This window comes from Atta colombica, unplaced genomic scaffold, assembly GCF_001594045.1.
Source record: "Atta colombica isolate Treedump-2 unplaced genomic scaffold, Acol1.0 scaffold134, whole genome shotgun sequence".
In the NCBI taxonomy this organism is placed as follows: domain Eukaryota; kingdom Metazoa; phylum Arthropoda; class Insecta; order Hymenoptera; family Formicidae; genus Atta; species Atta colombica.
In genome coordinates, this window is record NW_017259222.1 from 2077234 (window position 1) to 2099092 (window position 21859).

At 36.7% G+C, this 21859-nt stretch overlaps 3 protein-coding genes across 3 annotated transcripts; 2 read left to right on the forward strand and 1 right to left on the reverse strand.

Annotated features, from left to right (window-relative positions):
- Positions 1-8040: 8040 nt before the first annotated feature.
- On the forward strand, positions 8041-9779 carry LOC108684394 (translin). The gene is made up of 5 exons (XM_018188677.1): positions 8041-8219; positions 8798-8900; positions 8983-9198; positions 9343-9422; positions 9490-9779. The coding sequence occupies exons 1-5, from the start codon at positions 8136-8138 to the stop codon at positions 9742-9744; spliced, it is 738 nt and encodes a 245-aa protein (XP_018044166.1). The 5' UTR covers positions 8041-8135; the 3' UTR covers positions 9745-9779.
- A 530-nt stretch (positions 9780-10309) lies between these two features.
- On the reverse strand, positions 10310-12682 carry LOC108684391 (glyoxylate/hydroxypyruvate reductase A-like). The gene is made up of 4 exons (XM_018188674.1): positions 12488-12682; positions 11281-11655; positions 10552-10916; positions 10310-10478 (listed from the first exon to the last, which is right to left on the reverse strand). The coding sequence occupies exons 1-4, from the start codon at positions 12582-12584 to the stop codon at positions 10347-10349; spliced, it is 969 nt and encodes a 322-aa protein (XP_018044163.1). The 5' UTR covers positions 12585-12682; the 3' UTR covers positions 10310-10346.
- A 949-nt stretch (positions 12683-13631) lies between these two features.
- LOC108684358 (enhancer of polycomb homolog 1) lies at positions 13632-20129 on the forward strand. Its single transcript, XM_018188629.1, has 10 exons — positions 13632-14068; positions 15007-15145; positions 15274-15515; positions 15734-15990; positions 16062-16194; positions 16326-16628; positions 16984-17135; positions 17210-17344; positions 17484-18545; positions 18760-20129. The coding sequence occupies exons 1-10, from the start codon at positions 13916-13918 to the stop codon at positions 18875-18877; spliced, it is 2694 nt and encodes an 897-aa protein (XP_018044118.1). The 5' UTR covers positions 13632-13915; the 3' UTR covers positions 18878-20129.
- The last annotated feature ends 1730 nt before the right edge of the window (positions 20130-21859 follow it).

Sequence of the window (21859 nt, forward strand, 5' to 3'; positions counted from 1 at the left end):
TTTATCGATAAATGCACGCATTTATTTTTGAGATTCTACAATACATAAACTATTATTAAATGCGCATTATCGATAAAAGGAATGTGAAATGAATTTTTTTTTAAACAAATCATTTTTTTAGTAAGACTTGCTTTTTGCCGCATTTAATGCTTACGTATCACAGGAGTGGCTGACGATCTGAAACAAGGTTCTCGAGCAAGGCGATCTAGCGAGCAGCATCCATAATGCATCGACCAGTTTTTGTTGGTTTCTTCAAGGCGTATATCACGTACGTTTTGCATTCGCGACTAATTCAACCGCGTGCGGCCAATCATGCAGCGAGACATCCCGGCGAGAAAAGCAAGAGACTCTGGCAACTATGTATATGTACGCCGTTGATAAGCGACGCTCTACGAGTTGTAATCCCACGTAATGGGATGCATAAAATTTATAATTGCACAGTCGGACGTTTTGTTCAGCTCTTATGTAACTTATTATACTCACGCGATGAATCTGACGTCGATCGAGAAGACGCTGCAACATTATAAAAACATTTCGACATCCCTCTGACAAAGGTATTTTACTTCTACATCCTTCGAAGGATAGAAATATATTTAAAAAAAGAAAAATTGTCAGAATTTATTTCTCGAAATTAACATTTAATAAAGAGATAGACACAGCATCCTATACATAAAATCTAGATTCACAGTTTTGCTTTAAAAGGTAAGCCTTAAAACCGTAAGAAATTAATCAATCATCGTCGAATATTTTTCTCATAGTCAATTGTGATTGGTCAATTTTTTACAACTTTACGACTTATGGTCGCTTTAAGCAAGATTATGACCTAGAATTATCCTAATAACCTTATTCTTGATAAAGAAAATAAATAATATTGCCTAAAAGTTCATTATTTTTACATTTATCTATCTCATAAAAGAGTATAAATAACGTAAATTAAATTATATTTTTTTATTAAAAAATATAACTGTAAAAATAAAAATTTTGGAGTATTCTGAGAACCTCACCTATGTATCTATTTAAAGACCATAGGCTCTCGATGCAAGATATCGAGCGATCATTTGTCTTAATTAAGAACTCGCGTTTATTTTTTTCGCAACGTGCAGCTACGAGAAGCGTGTCAATGTGGCTGATGTATGATAACGAGCGCGATTCCGAGCCGATTCGCTTGGATACCGCGGATTCCTCGGCGACTCGTATTCGTGGCCCTTAACGGTTCGACATCACGCCAGCAACGACGGTTATTCCGCGACAGCGACGGCAATCGGCCGGGTAGGAAATTCTCGAACCGTGACATAAAAAGTTATTGCGCCCGGGGGCGTTTCTTCGGTACGGCGCCGCCAATACAGGACTATGTTTAGTCGCGTACATCGCGGGATGAGTATCCCACTATCCATCTCTTCCTCCTGTCCCGATCTCTTATGCCGAGAGATTGCCGAGTCCGCTGAGTCGGGAGGAGAAGCGAATAACCCTGTGTATATCAAGTCTGGAAATAAGCTTCTGTAATTTGTAAGGCAAAGGATAAAGTAAAGTATAAAGTAATACCGCATATATATATGTATGTGATGTTACTTTATTTCACTCTTTGCTTTTATCTTACAAATTAAATTTTACGCTTAACTTGTTGGCCAGAAATATTTATATACTTATTATTATATAAACTCCTATAAGTAATCTTAAAAATTCCCTTTCTTGTAACACAACACTGAAGTATACAATATATATATATGCGATGTTACTTTATATTTGACTTCAATTTTGTGTTACAAAGAAGGAATTTCTAAAATTAATTAGAAGGAATTAATAAATACCTCTGTCCTACAAATCGAGTATAAGATTTAGTGTACATTTTTGTAGTGAACGAGACTATAGTTCCGCGAATGTATCCGTTTATGCGAAAGAATACGTGAGTAATGATTGTGGTTTCCAGTACGGATTCAATCTTAGGACGGACATACCTTAATTTCCTGTAAATCTATGATTTTAATTACAGACGCGTTCTTCTTCAGAGAAGAAAACGGAGTGATCCTTTGCTCACAACTATCACACTTCTAAGATTCCAACGCGCGCGAATCCACGTTTCTTTCGGAAGCGAATCCAGCGATTAAATCTTGTTTAGAGCAACAGATAGTGTAACTCGGTCCACAACCTTGCTTTAAAGATCAGTATTCATAGGATCTTATTTTAAGATCATCTTAAGTAATGTCTTAAGTCGCTAATGTAGTCCTCTGATTGGTTCGGAAGAATAGAATTTAAGATGGCCTTGAATATAAGAATTGAATATCGGCTTAAGAAATCATAAGTCGAAAGAGATTAAGTGACAATAATGTCTTTAAACTGCGCAATCTTTAGGCTTTAACTAAGTTAGACTTGAGTAAATTGAGCAAAACTTAATTCTTACGGCCTGAAAGCATAAGTTCTATAGCCTGAAAGCATAAGTTCTATCGCCACTTACAACTTACAGCTTACGGCTTACTTAAAGCAAAGTGGACTTAGTTTAATGGACTTTTTACAATAAATCATTATCTACACAAAAAAAATGTTACGGTTGCCACAACTGGAAATAATTTTCGCTTATCATTTGGTTATGATAATCAAATGTATTTGGAATAATACCGTAAGATGAACATATCTTTATAGCCATAACCATACAAGTATATCAATATTATGGTTATCACATTTGTATTATAGTCCTTATAACCAAAAAACATATTGATGGATGACTTTTGGTCGTGGCAACCTTAGGCTGTTTTTTCCGTGATTAGTTTTAAGTCTCAAGCCATAAGAAATTGACCCAATCATAATCAATTATTCTTCTTATATTCAACTATGATTGGTCAATTTTTTACGGCTTAGATAATTATTGTAGAAAACCTATAATACAATGGATTCCCAGTTAAACATACCTTGAATAATCGTCAACAATCCGAAAACGCAACGTCGAGCAAACAGCTCGTTCGCGACGTTAGCTACGTGTCGACAACTGATTGTTTTGATTGTCCACTATCGATCGGGGACCAACATCGGTCGGGACCATCTATCAGTGTTTACGCAGCTTGTTTTCCGATGGAAAAAATAATGAACGATGTAATACGAGTCTCGTTTAATTTCCCGTTTGATCATCGCATTCCCGGTTCTCCTCTGTCGAAGCTGGTCCGAGAGAAATTCTCTTCGTAGCACGTGAGAACGCCAAGCAAAGTCTAGATCGCGGCCAGAAAACGCGCGATTAATCTTAAGACGTTCCATGTGATTCCGTTCGATCGGACTTGGAAAAACAATCTATAGGAAAGAAAAAGAAATGACGGGGAAGATCTTTACGGAAAAAAACCGAGCGAGCTTAACAGAAAGAAGAGAACTGGGAGAAGTAAATCGATTTAAGATGTACAGAAAATTCTCCGCGAAAGGCTGATATGCAACTTTTTGGGATAACGATAATCCGGTTTTATGTTCCCGTTCGCCGCATTTTGCAACCTTTGATCCGATTGGTACGTGAGAAAATATGTTTCTATAAATATAAATCCATCGGGGTAACATTGATATTTAAATGATATTTTCTGCGTTATGTCGCTGATGACCCTGACATTTACGTCGGTGCATGTTGCATGTGTTACATTCACGCTTGTTTACGTTAAGCTGTGTCTCCAATGAGATGTTAAGGTGTAAAACTTAAGCCTTAAGTCTTTCTCCTCATATTAGACTGTGATTGATCAATTTTTTACAACTTAAGGTTTAAAAGAAGGTTTAAAGGTCGTTTGCGTCTTTGCTTAGCGATTGAGATATCGGAGGATGTCGGTTTGCCAAGATTGCGAGATGAAGAAACTTCGAGAGTCTGTACAGCTATTTTTCCGTCTATTTTTCCAATACAGAAAGAACGATTTTGCTGAAGTATCCAAAAAGTTAGATACAGATCTAAAAATAATTTTATTGGCCCACCAAAATAATTATGTGACAATCTCAAGCATGCTGAACAATGGTTGCGTTCAACAGAAAAAGCAGCTTTATAACTGTAAGCTTCTTTAATATGATTGATTTATATATACATTTAAATCCAGTGAGAAACTAAGGACAAAACTAATCATATTAAAAGAATTTAATAATAAGACGATAACGTTTTCCTCTCGCGAAATATAATCGTGGGAAGTATATAAAAGAATGTGAACTGTGAAGTAGCACTAAGCTTTACAATTACGTTATAATTGCAATTAAGAAAAAAAAACTATGAACATCGCGGTTATACATTTTTATTCTTAAATCAGATAAAAATTTTTTATAATGACTGGCGAGCAGGGAACAATGTAATCTCCGTGCACGTTGCTCGACGGAATTCTCAAAGGGCACATTACGTGCTTCTTGCTTTTTTTTTTAAATTATTCTCTCAGGCATCCGTTTCCATATTTATGTGTGTAAATATGATTTGTTATTCTGTCTTTTGCTCGCGCTGAGCTTATGTTAAATCCGCGCAAACCTGTTTAAAGCGCGCAAACATTGAATCATAAGCCGCTTCCGCAGCAATTGCGTCGCTACTGTGATTGCGACGTACATATTTCGTCTGTTTGTCCGCGATTCGTAAGTAATGTGGTGAAAGTGATTGCAAAAGAGGGTTTGCCTCTAAATCGCCTGCCATGCGACTAGTTTTCAATCATGCTGGTTATTCAAATTTCCATTCCATACGTGTAACTCATACATTTTTTTAATGAATATTAATATTAATTAATATTATTCACATTGAAAAAAATTTACTAAAGTATATTTCTTTGATTAATACTAATCAAATTCAAAATCATTTATATTCACACCGTTGTCGACACCGTCATCGGCTAAGAAACACGCAAAAATCAATTAAAAAATCAGAATGACTTGATTTTGATTCTCAATAAAATTTTGTTACTAAAAATCAAAATAAAGTCACTTTGACTTTCTCTTGACTTGGTGATGTTTCTTGGGATTTGCTCTAGAAATGTCACTCTTCTCAATCGTGCGAGCAGAATTTTCTCCTTTCCAGGGAATCGCGATCGTTGCTGTACAACACGCGAGGTGTTACCCATGTGAATCGCGTAAATATCTCCCGTATTGTTGACGGGAATATCTCGGGGTCAGGAAGAGGTAAGGAGGGACGAGAGGTCCCTTTACACGTCGGTGAGGCCCGCCGTTCGTGCGCCCGCGTTATTTTCTCGCCAAGATAAGATCGGCATCTCTAAAAATAGCGCACAACAGAGACGAGGAACAAGAACGTTCCCGAGGTACCACGAATTTACGACGATTCGCATTGGCAGGATATTTTATTGAGATTGATGTCTACCGGAGAGGAGAGGAATGCGAAGTTTAACGGGGTCCTCCCGGGGATCGTTGCCTTTATCGCCGTTTCTTCCTCCTGCTTCTCCCGTATATAACCGAGTTTCATTTGCGTACGTACATTGTATATGTATGCGGGCTGTTGACCGCTTTACATAACGAGAAAAGATACCGCAAAAGCTTTCACGAATGTTATCGGCGCCATTACATCGCGCTGCGTAAAAAGTCTTCAACGCCGGTTTTCAGAACGGTAGGCGAGATATCAGTTTTTTTATATTTTTTTATTTTTTATTTAATCTCGACAGAACGCGATGGAATGAGTCGCGAAAAATTCGCGTACATTTGAAGTAATCGCGAACGGAGTATAGAGCGAGAAGCCGGCGAAGGCCGCCGCAAGGCCGAGTGCCTCTCTTCATCGTTTCTTCATCGGACCCCGGATGGTAGAACGCGACTCGCACACATAACGAGAGCACGATATAATTTAACAGGATCTCGCGAATCAATCTTCATTAAGTATACAAAGCTCCAAAAATAATAATTTCTACAGTGCATTCAGAGCACATCTTATAGACATCCATTGAAGACATCTCTATGTCCTGAAGATGTTCCCAGGATATCTTTTGATTGAATGAAGAGTGCTGTGACGAGATTAAAATTAATCTACATTGATGGAACATACATATAGATATCCTTATGTTTGTTTCTACTAGTTTAGATTAACTTTGGTCCAATTAATCTCTCGGTTCAATCATTAACTAATAATTACTCTTCATCTTTTTCTAAGAAATAAAAGTTCTAAGAAATAAAAGAAGATGAAGAGTAAGTTGAACTGAGATTAACATTAATCTATATTAGTAAAAATAGATGTAAGAATTATGTCTATTTCTGTCAATGTAGATTAACTTTAATCTCGGTTTAACTTACTTTTTATACTTTTCTAATTTTTAAAACTAAAAAGATAAAAAATAAGTTAAACCGAGATTAAAGTTAATTTATGATGATAAAAACGGACATCAGTTTATTCTTTTTAATTGAACTACTTGCACAATTCATCTTTTCTCTTTGGGTTGGTTTCATCATCTCCAATAGCTTAGTCGGATAGGTCGTGATTGATCAATTTTGATTAATTCTACTTAACAAATGCGATTGGTCAATTCCAATGGAATAATCGGGCTAATCAATCGAGCTAATAAGAGATGGTGAAACCGGTTCTTTTATTCTGCGATGTAAAAAAAAAAAAGAAACATAAATTGTACAAGAAATTCAGTTAAAAAAAACAAGCCTATTGTTACCAAAACATCGGCGAAGAAGTCAAGCTCTAGAAGGAAGAGGAAGAGGATCAAAATCGATCATGATTCCATCAAGAATCTGATTGAGGCGTGGGAAAATTCTTCGCGAAACATCTCTCTCTCTCTCTTTCTCTCTCCGTGAAAAGATCTCGGAATGACATCAATTTTCGAAACCTAGTCCGGTAAAAACCAGATGGAAACGTTTTTCCGACAATCGACCACGGATTCCTCGCGACTCCTCGCACCGATTAACTCGAGCGAGCGATCACGCCCGTGAACGTTCAATGTGGGCGCGCGCGGATTTTTCCATAAAACGAGTCCCTCGCTCTCCTCTCTCGTCTGCTCTCGCCGTGAATGTTGCTCAACCGCTAGCGTGTATCGGGATCAATGACACGCCCGCGAATTCTCTCCCCCATTGGAGGGATGCGCGGGATTGGCGTCCTCCGCGACCTGTGCGTGATGCTGCGCGGCGGGCGGCTTGTATGCAGAATTCCAAGCCGTCGCTGCCGCCTTTCTTGAGTTCGCGCGCGCAGCAGGACCTACTGGTTTCTATTTATATACCTCGAGTACGAGACCTTGCGAACGCCCGAACGGACGCGGCCGACGCGACTCGCTCACCGAATGTGTTCGCAGCTCGCAGCTCGGCTCGAATTCGCTACATCGTGCGCGCCGCTCAGGCATGTTTTCGAGTTTCGACCTGCCGCGCTCTGGCATTAGTCGAAATATAGAGTTGAAATATAAGCAAATAAATTTATATCTTTCGAGAAATTTTATTACGTTTAATAAGTATAAAAATATCACTTGCGAATAGACAGATAATTTCAGAAAGTTTATATCTCCCATTCATGAGAGAGAGATTTTTGAAAAATCAAAGTTTTCGTTTTTATTTGTCGTCCTAATTTATATGCAAATAAAGATGAATTTATTAGGATTGACTACAAAAATGACAAACATTAATAACTGATAAAATTATATAGCGCTGTTTATATTATAAATTAATAAACGACATGCGCGTAGCAAGCTATAAAATTGCGTAGAAATACATGCATAACATAATTAATAATAAATCTGATTTAATATTGAAACTTAGATAATTAAGCTTTAGTAAGAAATAAATTATCTCGAAAAAAATATCTTGTTTAAATACAATAAAGTGGGGGGGGGGGGCTATATTTTTTATTTCGTAATAATATATAAGTATGTTCTGTTATTTGCATGTTATATTTGATACATAATATTGTTCATTTTTTTTATCAAGTGTAAAAAAATGAAATTTAGCGCTGAACATAGCTGAACGAATAATCAATCAACTAGCGTCAACTAATTATAACTTGACGCACTAACGCGTGCAAAAACTGCCCGGTGTCGCCTTCTGTGATCGAACCAGCAAACGTGGTCACATAGTATGCTCGACGACGCATAGATGTCGCGTCGTTGTTTGCAGATTGTTGCCAACGTTCATTCTGATTTATTCGACAAAATTGATCGGTGCGTGTACACAGTTCGTACACAGTTCAGTATTACGCGAAAATAACTTTTCCTCGAAAATAAGACACTATGGAAGACACCATGTCCTCTACGATAACGGAGATGTTTACTTCATTCCAAGACTGTCTGAACAACGAGCAAGAAATACGCGAGGTGCGTATCGACATGAGAACGGACTCTGATTAGGTTATGTTGTGAACCAGATCGCGTGCAATTTCGTATCTTTTTATTTTTTTTTCCAGTTCCATTTAAATTTTGAAAGGTTCACGAAAGCGTCGCTCAAATATAACAGTTTGTCTAATATTCTAATTCCATTATAACGTTAATTCAACGTAAATTGTCATTTTGAAAAATGAAAAATGAAAATCTCATTCTCAAAGATTGAAAATTAAGCCAGTCTTTTTCAAAACTGATTCACTTTTCACTCTTTAAAATGAAATTCCACTTCAAAGAACTCAGAAAGTATATTGAGGGATGTCAACTCTCTTCTTGTGCTGCTAAAAGCAGATTTTCCATATCTTTTAAGTCTGATTTTTGCTTTTGTATTTTTCACCTTTTGCCTCTTATCATGTTTCTCTTCTTTTTCTTCTCCTAAGATAAAACAAACTTTGGAAACATGATTGTTGATGAACAATGGCAAAGAAAGAGAAAAAGTAGGAGATAAAATCGGAGATATATGAAGCAATATATGTTTTCAATGTTTTATCATCAAATTTTTTGTTTTGTTTTAGCAAATCCGTGTTATTGTGAAGAATATTGAGAAAAATTCTAGGGATATATTGATGACATTGCAAAATATTCATACAGTGCATCATACAATGGAGGAAAATATAAGTATGTTTTTAAACATAAATTTTTTAGTTTCATATATGTAAAGTTATATTATAATAATTTACTTGTTATTGATAAATTACAGTTGTATCGAAATATTGTTCAAAAGCAAGAGAGATATTTGCAGACATAAGGATACAATATGCGAGTCTTGCTGAAGTGGTACCAAATAATCAGTATTATCGTTATCACGACCAATGGCGTTTTGTCACTCAAAGGCTGTGCTTTCTAGTTGCTCTAGTAATATACTTCGAAATTAAACTCTTAGTTGACAAGAAAACTGTTGCAGATATATTAGGAGGTATATAAATATATAATTATATTCAATGTTTAAATAATTCTATGCATTTAAATAACATTTAAACATTTGCTTTTACATTATATAACATTTAAACATTTGCTTTACTAAATTTTGATAAACTCACAATAATTTTCATTCTTGCAGTAAAAAATAACAGAGAGGATGGCTTCCATTTGGATCTGGAAGATTTTTTACTGGGTCTGCTTCAGTTGTCTGCTGAATTGGTATGTATTTTCTATAATGGTATATATATTCTTCTCACATGATAGTTTAACTATATGTTCTTTTTAGAGTCGTTTTGCTGTAAATAGCGTCACAAATGGTCATTATTCTTGGCCAATAGAAATCGCAACATTCGTTAATGAATTAAACGCAGGGTTTCGGCTATTAAACTTAAAGAATGATATATTGAGGAAACGTTTTGATGCTCTCAAGTATGATGTAAAAAAAATTGAAGAGGTAGTGTACGACTTGTGCATTCGCGGTTTGGTTCCGTCCCCTCGGCCTATTGAAGAAACGCCTACCGAAGAGACGCCTACTGAATAGGTTTCTATATCTTTCCATAATATTTCACTTTAATATACCTCCATGTGTACAATATCATGCGAAGAGAGATATGGTGTTCATGCATAATATATATAATATATATAATATAAAAACATTTATATATTCTTTATTTAGATTTTTATACTTTAGATTATTAGGAATAAATTGCTAATGTAATCAAATCATTTCAGATATTAAGATAGTTCGTTTTTTTTATTTAAAAACTGTTACTTAAAGTTTAATATTTCAATTTAGAGGTATGTTTTTAATTTATTTTACTTATTCAAGTAAATTATATAATTTATTTTGCGAATTTTTATGTTATGACAGAGATATCTATATTTAGATAGTTTGAATCTAAAGGTACGTAAGTTCTTAAAGAACTGTATAAAAAAATGATAAGCATTTTATTTTACTTTTTGGAAAATTATATAAGTATAAGATTAAAGTTGTATGTGACTTAAACTTTAATATCAGAAACAATTACGAAGCTCAAGATATCTAAAACATGTTTATTTCAATCTGTACGTATATTTTTAACAATAAATATTTATTGTGTGTATGCTTGTTATCGTGACGAAACACTGTACAGTCCCAGACCTTTAATAGCCTTTATTAAAATCAAACACATTTATCATGCTTTCTCCGTTTACATATCTAGCATAATTCGCGGCGAATAACTTCGCAACATTATGAGCAATTGTTACAGCTGAATTATGTGGTGAGATTGTTACCTAAACAGACAATAGTATTGTTAGTTTTAAAGATTAAAATTTTTTTAGTTGATAATTAACAAAGAACAATTACTTGTGGAAGGCTCCATAACTTGCTCTCCTTTGGCAATGGCTCTTTTTCAAATACATCTAAAATAGCAGCTGAAATCCATTTCTGCTCAAGAGCGTTTATTAAGTCCGTTTCTCTAATAACGGAACCCCGGCCTACGTTCATGAAAACTGCATTCTTGCCTTTGCAATGTTCCAAGACGTTGTCATTTAAAAGTCCTATCGTGTCCTGAGTTGAAGGTAATACATTAATGATGTAGTCGCAATTTTTCAGGATGTCCGGCAAATTATCTACGGTTCTGTGTTCATCGAGGTACGGTAATTTCTCTTTCGGAACGGTACGTGTCATTCCCCAGATACTTGCGCCAAATAACTTTAACTTTTCTGCAACTATGTAAATATTAAAAGAAAATATTTTTATTGAAACTTTATTACTTGCTTACGTTTTAAGTAAAATTAATGATGAATTCGGTCACTCACATTACACTGAATTAGTATATATTAAAAGCTGTTTCATATAAAGTATTTAAATTCAATGACACAATCAACTTTGACAACAATGAAATAATACATGTATATTTTGTTGAGTGACACAATATTATTGAGCATTTAATTGTTTAAAATATTGTTTAAAATATTTATGTGTTTTTACATTTACTTTGCTAATTTTCTGTATATCAGTTTTTAATATGCTTTAATCTATACTAGTATAATGCAAATGACTGAATTCATTTTTTTGTTATTCGTAGCTTACTTGACTTTCCTATTGTTCCTACTCCTAAGATACCTATGGTTAAATCATGTATAAATCTGTGGTTTATCAATCTGCCTTCTTGTTTCCATTCAGCAAGCCTTTGATTCTCGTACTGTTGTCTCTGGTTACGCTCGTAGTTGACAATTTGCGCTATCACGTATTCGGACATGGCTAGACCAAATGACTCGCCTGAGAAACGAGTCAATATATAATCTCTTTGCGTGTTTTGCACATGTGGAATGAATTTATCCAAACCAGCCCAGGTCGTCTGTACCCATTTGATCGATGTCAACTTGTTTGCATAAGGTATTAATAAATCACAGTCAGCTATTAATATTTCTGCCTCATTAAGTTTGGATAAAGTATCAGCTTGTCCTATATTTAAAAAAATACAAAAATATACTTAATAAATAGCTATGTGGATGTTTTTTTGAAGTTAAAATTTTTGTCGCGATTATCATATTGCAATTTTTTAGGCGTTACTTCGGTGAAATTTTTTTTTCAAAATTTTTATATATATTATACACTTAGAAACACTGAGAAAATTTTCTTAGAATTTTATAAGGGAAGTCTGAAATATTAAAAAATTTCTTTTTCTACAATTTCTGAAAAAATATCTAAAACTTTCAAATTTTTTATAAGACTTTACCAGAAGTCAAGAAATTTTAGAAATCTCAGAATTTTAGAATTCACGTGTACAATTCTAAAAAAAATGTAGACTTCCTCGATACTTTTGAAAATTTATATGAAAGTTTCAATTTATATAAAAGATCTACGAAATTTTCTATGAAGTTATAAAATTATTCAGGAATTCTGAAAAATTCTAAAATTTATATAAAAATTCTAAGGAAAATTTCAATCAAAATGATGCACGTCTGTGTTTAAAAATTGCGATAATTTTAAATTAATAAGATCTGAAACGCGTTTTTAGTAAAATCGATTTTTTGCACGTCCATCATGTTTAAAAACTTAAATTCCTGCCACCGTTTGGCTCGGCGAAACGTGATATGTAGTATCGAATTTTCCCGCGGCGGCGCGCATACGCCCCCTCGCGGGAATGGCGGGAGGCCGCCATCAGTGGCAATGGGAATTCGACACGTGTTCGTCGCGAGGGGGTTATCGGCGGCACGCGGGACGATTGGCGAGCAGGGAGATCGCGTCCCGAGACGCGGTTGCGTCGCATCATGTGCGTGCAAAGCACCGTTACCTGGTGATACGTCGGAAATGCGCAGATTTGGCAACCGCGAGCGCAGGTGGTAAGATAACCTAGGAATCACGGACAGGACAACGACGGTCTGCATCATGTTGCACACCCAATTTTGTTGCGAACTCCGTGCAATTTCCGCAACGAGCGGGCTACGTGAGTCAAGCGTACGATAACTGGCGATAACTGCCGTTTAATTTCCGCTCTCCTCCTCTTTTCAATCAACGGAGTCGGTGACACGTGATGAAATATCATCGCGTCCGTCGCGCATTTGGCGCCGTTCGACGGCGACGTTTTGCGTAGATAATTTTAAGCGCCTCGTCGGTGAACGCGATAGATTGATTTGCTTCATTGCAAAGTACTCCATCCTCGTTGCTTCTCCTAAACCTCTCATATTTCTTCCCCTGAAGCCCAAAACGAACACACTCTACTTTATTTTAAATACAGAGAACGTAATTAAAACGAATAGATCTCGCAACGCGAAGTGTCTCTCGTTTCGGATTTGGCGCGGTTCGACGGCAGTCTGTAAGCTAACTTCAAGCACCCGCCGCACCGGTGACGACGCATGCGCAGAAGCCGCGAAAATAGTTCCAACTAAACATACCTGGGACGCCTCATTTTTCTTTGTAATAATAAAAAAATGCTCGCTCCTTTGTATCGCAATAATTAAATATTATGTAACGAGAGGCACCAGAATGTAATTATGACATATAAAAAAAACAATGTACATTTATTTATTTTTTTGGACAAAAGAATATGCTACAATTGTAAACTCTTGTTTCAGAATTAGATGTTCAACGGACACGAATCTGCACGAGATTGTATTTGTAACGCAAATATAAAGACGTAAGAGAGTACGAATTTTATTAAACAATACGTACGTGTCGACGTGCGTGTCATTCTGACTTTTTTTGTCGAGTGTATCGTCATATGATTAATTGTGGAGCAACGTTGGAGTAAAGTTCCGCGTGGAGCGAGTACGAGAGTACGGTGTGTACTCTGCATACGGCTAATACGGCGGGAGCGTAGGAACCAATAGGCGTGCGCGGGCCGCGTCACAACGGCAGCGATTCCCGCGCTGCGCACGTCGGCCCGCGGAACTGCACGGCGGCGGCCGAACGTGTGTTAAATGGCTGTGCGTCGGCCATGATGGCTTTGAGCAGGGACCGTGTCACGCAAACATGTTTTCAAAGTGATATATCTCGTTTGGTGACTGAGTGACCGTGCTCCAGCGCGATGGCCGGGGAACGATGAGGCCCTGAGCGCTCTCTGTGCCGGGTAATTCGGCCCCAGGGCCCCCAGCCAGGCCTCAATAGCCCAGGTCCACGGCGTTCCGCGAAACCCGAGGCCCCCCCAGCCGACCCGACTGGCCTCTTACGGTGCGGCCAGCCATCCTTGGTTGTCAACACGCGCGAGCCAGCCGCCCTCAGGATGAGCAAGCTGTCGTTCAGGGCGCGCGCCCTGGACGCCTCCAAGCCCATGCCGATCTACATGGCCGAGGAGCTGCCGGATCTGCCAGATTATTCGGCCATTAACCGCGCAGTGCCCCAAATGCCCAGCGGCATGGAAAAGGAGGAGGAATGCGTAAGTCGGAACGTCCAGCATCTCGTTCCAGCATGTTTTCTCCGTCCGCCATCTTACCCACAGCGTAAAATTTCGTAAACAACCGGCAGATGGCGGCCCATCCGTTGTCGTATACCCTAGAAAATTAACAATTTTCCACCTTTAACGTAATTACCAGCTCACTCGCGATTCTCACCCGTTCTCCCTGTACCCTTCTACCCTCGACTCGATTCCTTGCGACAGATGTCAACGTCTGGTACGCCGTTAATCGCCAGCTCTCGCACCGCCCTATGTTGCACTGACTCCCTACATCCCAAATGTCAAACGTTTTCTTTCCTCATGCTTGGACAATGTCCTAGCGATACTTTCTAGGTGCAAGAATCTTCAATTTGGAAACGATGACATGCCAGAATCTTTTTTTACAGGAAAACTAAAAAATGGATATCCAATTCGTTGACTCTGTATCACATACGTCGCGATAGATACTGTTTACAATTTGAAAACACATTTGCAGTCGTGTAACACTAAATCAATAAAGACATTCATAATTTTTCAATCTTCTGTTGCGTCTTAATGTATCTTAATTAGTTTATCATTGATTAAATTTAGTATGATTTTTTGTATAATATATGCTGTGATAGAATGAATTCATTACATTGAAGATGAGATTAAGTAAATATCAATTTATATAGTAATCAAATAAGCTCATACTCTGCTTTGATTCATACATAATGCTTATATAGAATTATGATATTCAAATGTTTAACTACTTGTTTGAAATGAGTCTCGTAATAAGATTATATTGTTGAAGATATTTAAGTTCATTATTAAATATATTGAATATGTTTTTGTGTATGTGCAAATATATTTAGAAAGTTATGTATATGTAACAGTAATGATTATGTGATAGATGAGAATATAATATGTTCTTATTAAATATATAATTCTATTTATTATAGGAACATCATCTTCAAAGAGCGATATGTACGGGTCTAATCATTCCTACTCCTGAAGTAACCGATCTGGCAGATGCGGAGACTTATAACAAGATATATCCTGCTGATTATAAGCTGCCTCGCCAATTAATACATATGCAACGTAAGAGCATATCAAAATTGTTTTTATTATATTTTTTTAATTTGTTAATCTTTGATAGATAATTTTATATATATATATATATACATATATATATATATATATAAAATTAGATTTACTTCTTTTTGCAGCCTTTGCTATGGAACAAGACATACCTGATTACGATATGGATTCTGAAGACGAAAAATGGGTTGCACTACAAAGCCGTAAGATGGAATTGACTCCTCTCCAATTTGAAGAAATGATGGATCGTCTGGAGAAGAGTTCAGGACAAACGGTAGTTACTCTCAACGAAGCTAAGGCACTTTTGAAAGAGGATGATGATTTGATTATCGCGGTGTTTGATTATTGGCTCAACAAGCGTCTCAAAACTGTAAGCATCACATTTTCATAATGTGCTTTTGAGGTTATGTCATATATTAATGTACATGTACTGCTTAAATTATATTTATTAATTTAGGAATATAGGAATGTGTACAAATTTTATTCTATGAGTTTTTCTCTTTATTTTTTTTCATAAAATTAAAATTTTTTATATTTTTAAATTAATTTCTTGAATACAATATTAGTAATAACATATATTTTCTACAGCAACATCCTTTGCTGTTAACTGTTAAAACAGAGAATCGATTTGGCTCGGCTGCCAATAATCCATATTTTGCATTCAGACGACGTACTGAGAAAATGCAAACGCGTAAGAATCGCAAGAATGATGAAACTAGCTATGAGAAAATGTTGAAGCTTCGTAGGGATCTTAGTAGAGCAGTTACGCTTCTGGAAATGGTGAAACGCCGAGAAAAGACAAAACGTGAACATCTGCATCTCACAATCGAGATTTACGAGAAACGGTTTGTACAAAACTATGATGACATCTTGGTATGCATTACAGTATTAAATGGAAATTTTACTGATTTTATAGATATCAAGCGCAAGATTTCAGTGGGCAAATATTGTCAGAGGTGTCGGCATTAAAGGCACCTAGACCAGCGTTTGCTCCACTCTTTACTAATCAGTTCGGTGTTCATCAAAATTGGACAAATAAAGTTTGTAAAGTATGTATTAGTTTTAAAGAAAGAATTCATCTTTAATAATTAAATTATCTTTAGGATGTTCCGAAGGAGCAATATTGCCTTCATGTCTACTATATAGTATAATTTTTAATATCATTTTTCTTTTAATTTAGGATGAAGTAGTGCCCAGGAAAGAAAAGAGACAGTACAAAAAGCGAAAACATAAAACGGATAGCAGAGGAGGAAGTTTGGACGACACTGGTATTCGTAGCGGAACGGGTAGTGGTGGAGGTCGAGGAAATCGCCCAGGAGTTCTCGGAAGCGGGCTGGACCCGCTCATCAGTTCGGATGAAGATAGCCCGCTTCCGTCTCATTCACACTCCCAGCCCTCGTTACCCTCTGACCGCGATGACGAAGACACCGCAGACGAGGGTCAATTCGCCTTTCGTCGAAATAGGAATAGCTCTTATTTACCGGTAAGTTACTATACTTTTTTTTCTCAAGATATTTTATTTAGTTTATTATTGATGGAAATTAGACCGATAAGAATAAATAAGAAAAAGAATTCTGTTTTCTAAGCTGAAATTAAATACTCTGATGCATCATATTTTAATTTTTTTTTTTTTTTTGTAAATATAAGTACAGTAATGATGTTGAGTTGATTAATTATCGATTATTGCCTGATTAGAATTGATCAATCGATACTGAAATTATCTACGATTTAAATCTAGAATTCTTTCTATAAGTTACTGCAACTGAACAAGTCATTAAAATAGAAATAGTCAATGATTTCTTAGAATTTTAAACTTTTCTCTTTGCCTGTATCAACAGCCTGTATCAGGTGGTTTTGGAAATTGGCCTTGGTGTGATAAAAGCGAAGGCGGTATTGCTGATAAAAAGTACAGGTTTGCTTTGACTAGCATTAGCAAACCAATGCCAAGGTGTATTGGCTTCGCACGACGGAGAATTGGTCGTGGTGGCAGGTATGATATCTATTGAACTGATAAATGTTGAGATACAATGACATTTATTTGACTGTTTTTTTGATGATTTGCAGAGTAATATTAGATCGCTGTACGGCCGATTTGGATGATATGTGGTCTACTTTAGATTTCACGATACATGATTCCAATCGCGAGACAGTGGATTCGAACGCGACTGCCACAGCAACGACTACCGTCAAACAAGAGTGGTACGCTTTTCAATATTATTAAACTACATTTATAATTAAAGAATATTTAATATTATTTATACTCGTCGACGAAAGAAAAATAACTTTTATACATAATTGTATCACGTATTTGTTACATTTGTATTTCTGTCTTGGGCAGGTTACATTTTCGACCAAAGACTCCGCCTGTGTCGGTGCATAGTCCAAGCGAGGAAAGTACTGACGACACGGACTCGGACGTTGAGCCAACAATGTCTCGATCCAAGCTTCCATACCCGTTCCCACCTGACGCGACGTCCATATGCATCGAGGTGGAGCCGGAACGCGCGGGTGACGAATCGCCATTTACGTCGGAGTTCAATATCGCGGATTACTTCGTGATGGACACCATGTCGGACATGGAGCTCGCAGAGGCGAGCCTCAATAATACGGGTAGTGCGTGCATCAGTGGTCTCTCAGATAGCAGCGTGAACGAATCACGGACAGACGGCGAGCTGGGCAGTTCACATTTTGTGGTGACACCGCTCGTGAATAATCTGTTCGCGCCGCTCACTATGGCACAGCATACCCGGCTTATCCAATGTAGTGGTAGTTCTAGTGTTGTACATACTTCTACAAGTTCTTCGTCGATTCCTACCTTGTCCTCCGTCGTCGCGTGTACGACCAATCAAGCTATCGTGGCATCGAATACGCAGTGCACTGTCGGTGTCAGTGCCGCGGTCGATACACAATCGAATCATCAGCTCAAGCAGCAGCACAGACAATTGCCGAACAATAGTGCCGCTGCTTCCATTCTCTCGAAATCTTTGACTAGTCCGACAAATAATAGGAATGGTAGTAGCTGCGGTGGTGGTGGTGGTGGTAGTGCAAATGTTAGAGTGTTTAGTGCGAGTACCACATGCGGCGGCAGTGGTGGTGGCGGTGGTGGTAGCAGTAGTAGCAGTAGTGGTAACGGCAGTAACGTCATAAACTTTGGCAATAGTCACCAGAACGGCCCGCTGCCGCACATAAACAACTCTAATAACCTGACGAACAGCACTCACGTTGTGAACAATCAACAGTCCACGTTAGTTCTGCCACAGAAGCATCCGCCGTCCAATCTGTTACCCGGCCTGATAACGCAAAGTAAATTGGCGACCCTCGCGAGGAAGCAGCAACAGCAGACGCAAAATCAGGCGCCACAGGTCCCAACGTCCGGGGAAATTACGCTTAATAGTAATAGGTAATTCATTATGCTTACAATTATTTAGTTAGAAATCTTACATAATTAGAAAAAAGCTAACGAATCTTCTTTCGTGAACGCTTGAAATATCAAGATCTAGCAGGAGCATCGTGATGACGTTCAATAACAGGAATGCGATGGCATGATCTTACATAAAATTTTAATTAAACACTGTTTTAAACTTTATTGTGATTTCTTATTCATTTGATTTTAGTGAAAGTTTGGATATGGAAGTGGATGGAGTGGACAGTTCGCCATGCGATAGCAAACCGCAGCAGCAGCAGCTTGTACGGGCGAACAAAACAAATTCACTGGCGATGGAAGTGACATGATGCCTGCTATCGGCACCCCTGTTGCCGCCAATACGTCACTGGGGGCTTCGCTAATTCTCTTACCTTGCCTATGATGATCTGCTTCGGGCGGGAGATCGGACGCGTGATGATATACTGCTCTATGTTGACATGAAAGAGCGATACGGCTAGGTACAATTGCTCCTCAATCAATTGTTTTATCATGGCGACACTAATCAGCGAATGCGTGGATTCTAATGCAAGTACCAAGTTTCTTTGTCTTCTCTCCGTCGGAGGGATCTTGCTCTTTCTTCAAATTATCTTTTTCCTTGCTCATTGAACGATCAATAGCAATTTACCGCTAAATACGCTCAATAGCCATGTGAAAAATATTGCCATTGTTTTTGTAGATGCAAGAAGTATCTTCCAACAAGAGAACACATATGATGACACGGTGTGACAGTACATCATTACATTCTTGTTGTCCAATGTTAAACAAAGATAAGAAGATTACTGTACTGAATCGCTTGTTGGAAGGTACTTAAGATTCCGAGAAAAACTAATCTATCCGATTAGCTGAAATTAGCACTAATGTTTTTCCTAATAGTGCTCGTTTTTTTCTTTGTCTTTAAGAATAGGGAATAATATATAGTCTAAGAACACAAATTGGGTTCTAACTATACGAATAGCTTAACTGTAAAAAAAAAAGTAAAAGAGATTGTGTGTATCATTAAGTTACTCGTCGAAATATAGCGTGCAATACTTCTCTATTGTTTTTAGTGACAATAGTCTGAAATAATCTCGTTCGTTCAAAGCAAGGAAAATCGTGATCGAAAATCAGCAATGTAAATTAATTACGTTTATCTTGACTTAAAAATTTCTTATTTATCAGAATAATATCGTTCAATTATACAATAGTTGGACGCACAATAATGCAACAAGCTTTCTCAGACACAGCATTGATTATTTAATTATTGAAATTCTACAAAAAAATCCTTTTAGTTTTATATATCTCAACATCTATACCGTTCAAAGTAGACACTCGAAAATATAAAAGCTTTACATGGATGTGCGGTCCGATTAGAAATTGTTTTCTAAAATCGAATAAAATCAGATCGTTGTTTTGGAAAAGAAATGATTTCGGATAGTTTCCTATATAAGTTTCATTCGCAACAGTGTATGGAAAATAGATACAAAGCATTACATTAGCAATGGTGGAGATTGTATAGTAATATGCTTGTAAGTACAATAGGATATGCTCGAATTACATCTCGTCGCTTTCCAGATAAGTAATACCACAGGAAAGTAGATTAATTAATTTCTTACAAAAGTGTACGATTTTTCTCAATACTGTATATAGTTTCGGTTCGCGAGTATTGTACGACTTTATATAGTAATGCTCCTTATATACATATATATATTATATATATACATATATATAATACTACGTTAAAGGCTTCCAGGCTGTGAAATATTGAAGCTATTGTTATCAATTAATCTTTGATAGCATTAAGTCATTGTAATCGTAAAATCGATTTTCTTTTTTTCCCCTCTTTCTCTTCAATAATCGCCAAAATGTACATTTTGATACCTGCATATCCGTCGGCACGTATACGCGACCGATATGCAATTATAATATAATGTAATTTTATAATGTTGCGTTTGGGAAGCTTGTATCACAGGATTTGTGTTTGCGCGGAAGGATCATTACATATTGTGTTAGAATCTACAAAGCTCACTAGGGACCAGGGTTGGCAAAGACTAATGTTTATTTTTTTTTATTTTTATTTTTTTTATTTAAGAATAAGACATTATATTTCTTCTTAAAAATGTTTCAAATATGCTTTAAACAATATTATTAAAAAACATGTTTAAAATATATTTAAAACGACAATTAAGCATGTTTTAAACTGTTTAAAATATGTTTTTACCAATCCTGCTGGGAGCAATGTATAAAAATACGTCTTTCAGTGACTGAAATTACCACTATCAATGTAGGGAAACTTCGAGTTATAATGTTTGGCAAAATAGATATACAAACGGTTAAATTTCATTATCTCTAAAGACAGATTCATTAACTGTACATGTGTTCTTCTACATGCGAATTTCTTTCGTGACTTTTTTTATATCTCTCCCGTATAAATGAATTTAACGAGATAAGATCGAAACAAATTATTACGATATTGCACTTCATATCACACTTTTATCTGTCTCACAAACTCGTATTCTACCGTACCGTAGATAAACGTAAACGTCAAAAAGCTGTTCGATACATGTTCTTATTTGTAGAATAGAATTCTTATGGCTCTCGAATATACAAATATGGATACGAATGTCGGAATTCAAACCATATGAATCTTGCCACATGTTATAGGCATATTAAGAGATTCGAGCATGCTAATAAAATTCGGGCGTGCCATTAAATCTCTGTTTGGACAGGTATCTCAACGTTATCCTCCGAGAAAGCAACGTCATCAAATTATGAGTGGCATTCGTTCCCTTCACTGGTATACATGTAATTCGCCTCAAAGTTCGAGAGGTAGAATCTGTTGATACAACTGAACAAATTATCTTGAATGTATCTACAGTCTACTCGAACGAAATCTCATCGTACTCGTACATTTAACTGATACAACAAACTTTCTCTACAACGTGTACGTTTTCGCTAACTCGGTATTTGATTCATTACCAAAAAAAACATAGTATCTCTCTTGAGTTTTCCACATATAGATAACATGTATAACAGCTCTCTTCCTCTCTTAGTCTTTCTATAGGACACCACTTGCTTTTCTATCTTCTTCAAATTGCAAAATATGAAAATGTAAAAATATTAAAAAACATATAGAAGAAACGAGAGATTATCTTTGTGATCGAACTGATGATTTGTCGACTGTATACTTTACTTTTACAAACACTTACGATATTTTGGACTTTTCCAAATTAACAATATCTTTTCGGGATATTGAGAGAGAGAGAGAGAGAGAGAGAGAGAGAGAGAGAGAGAGAGAGAGAGAGAGAGAGAGA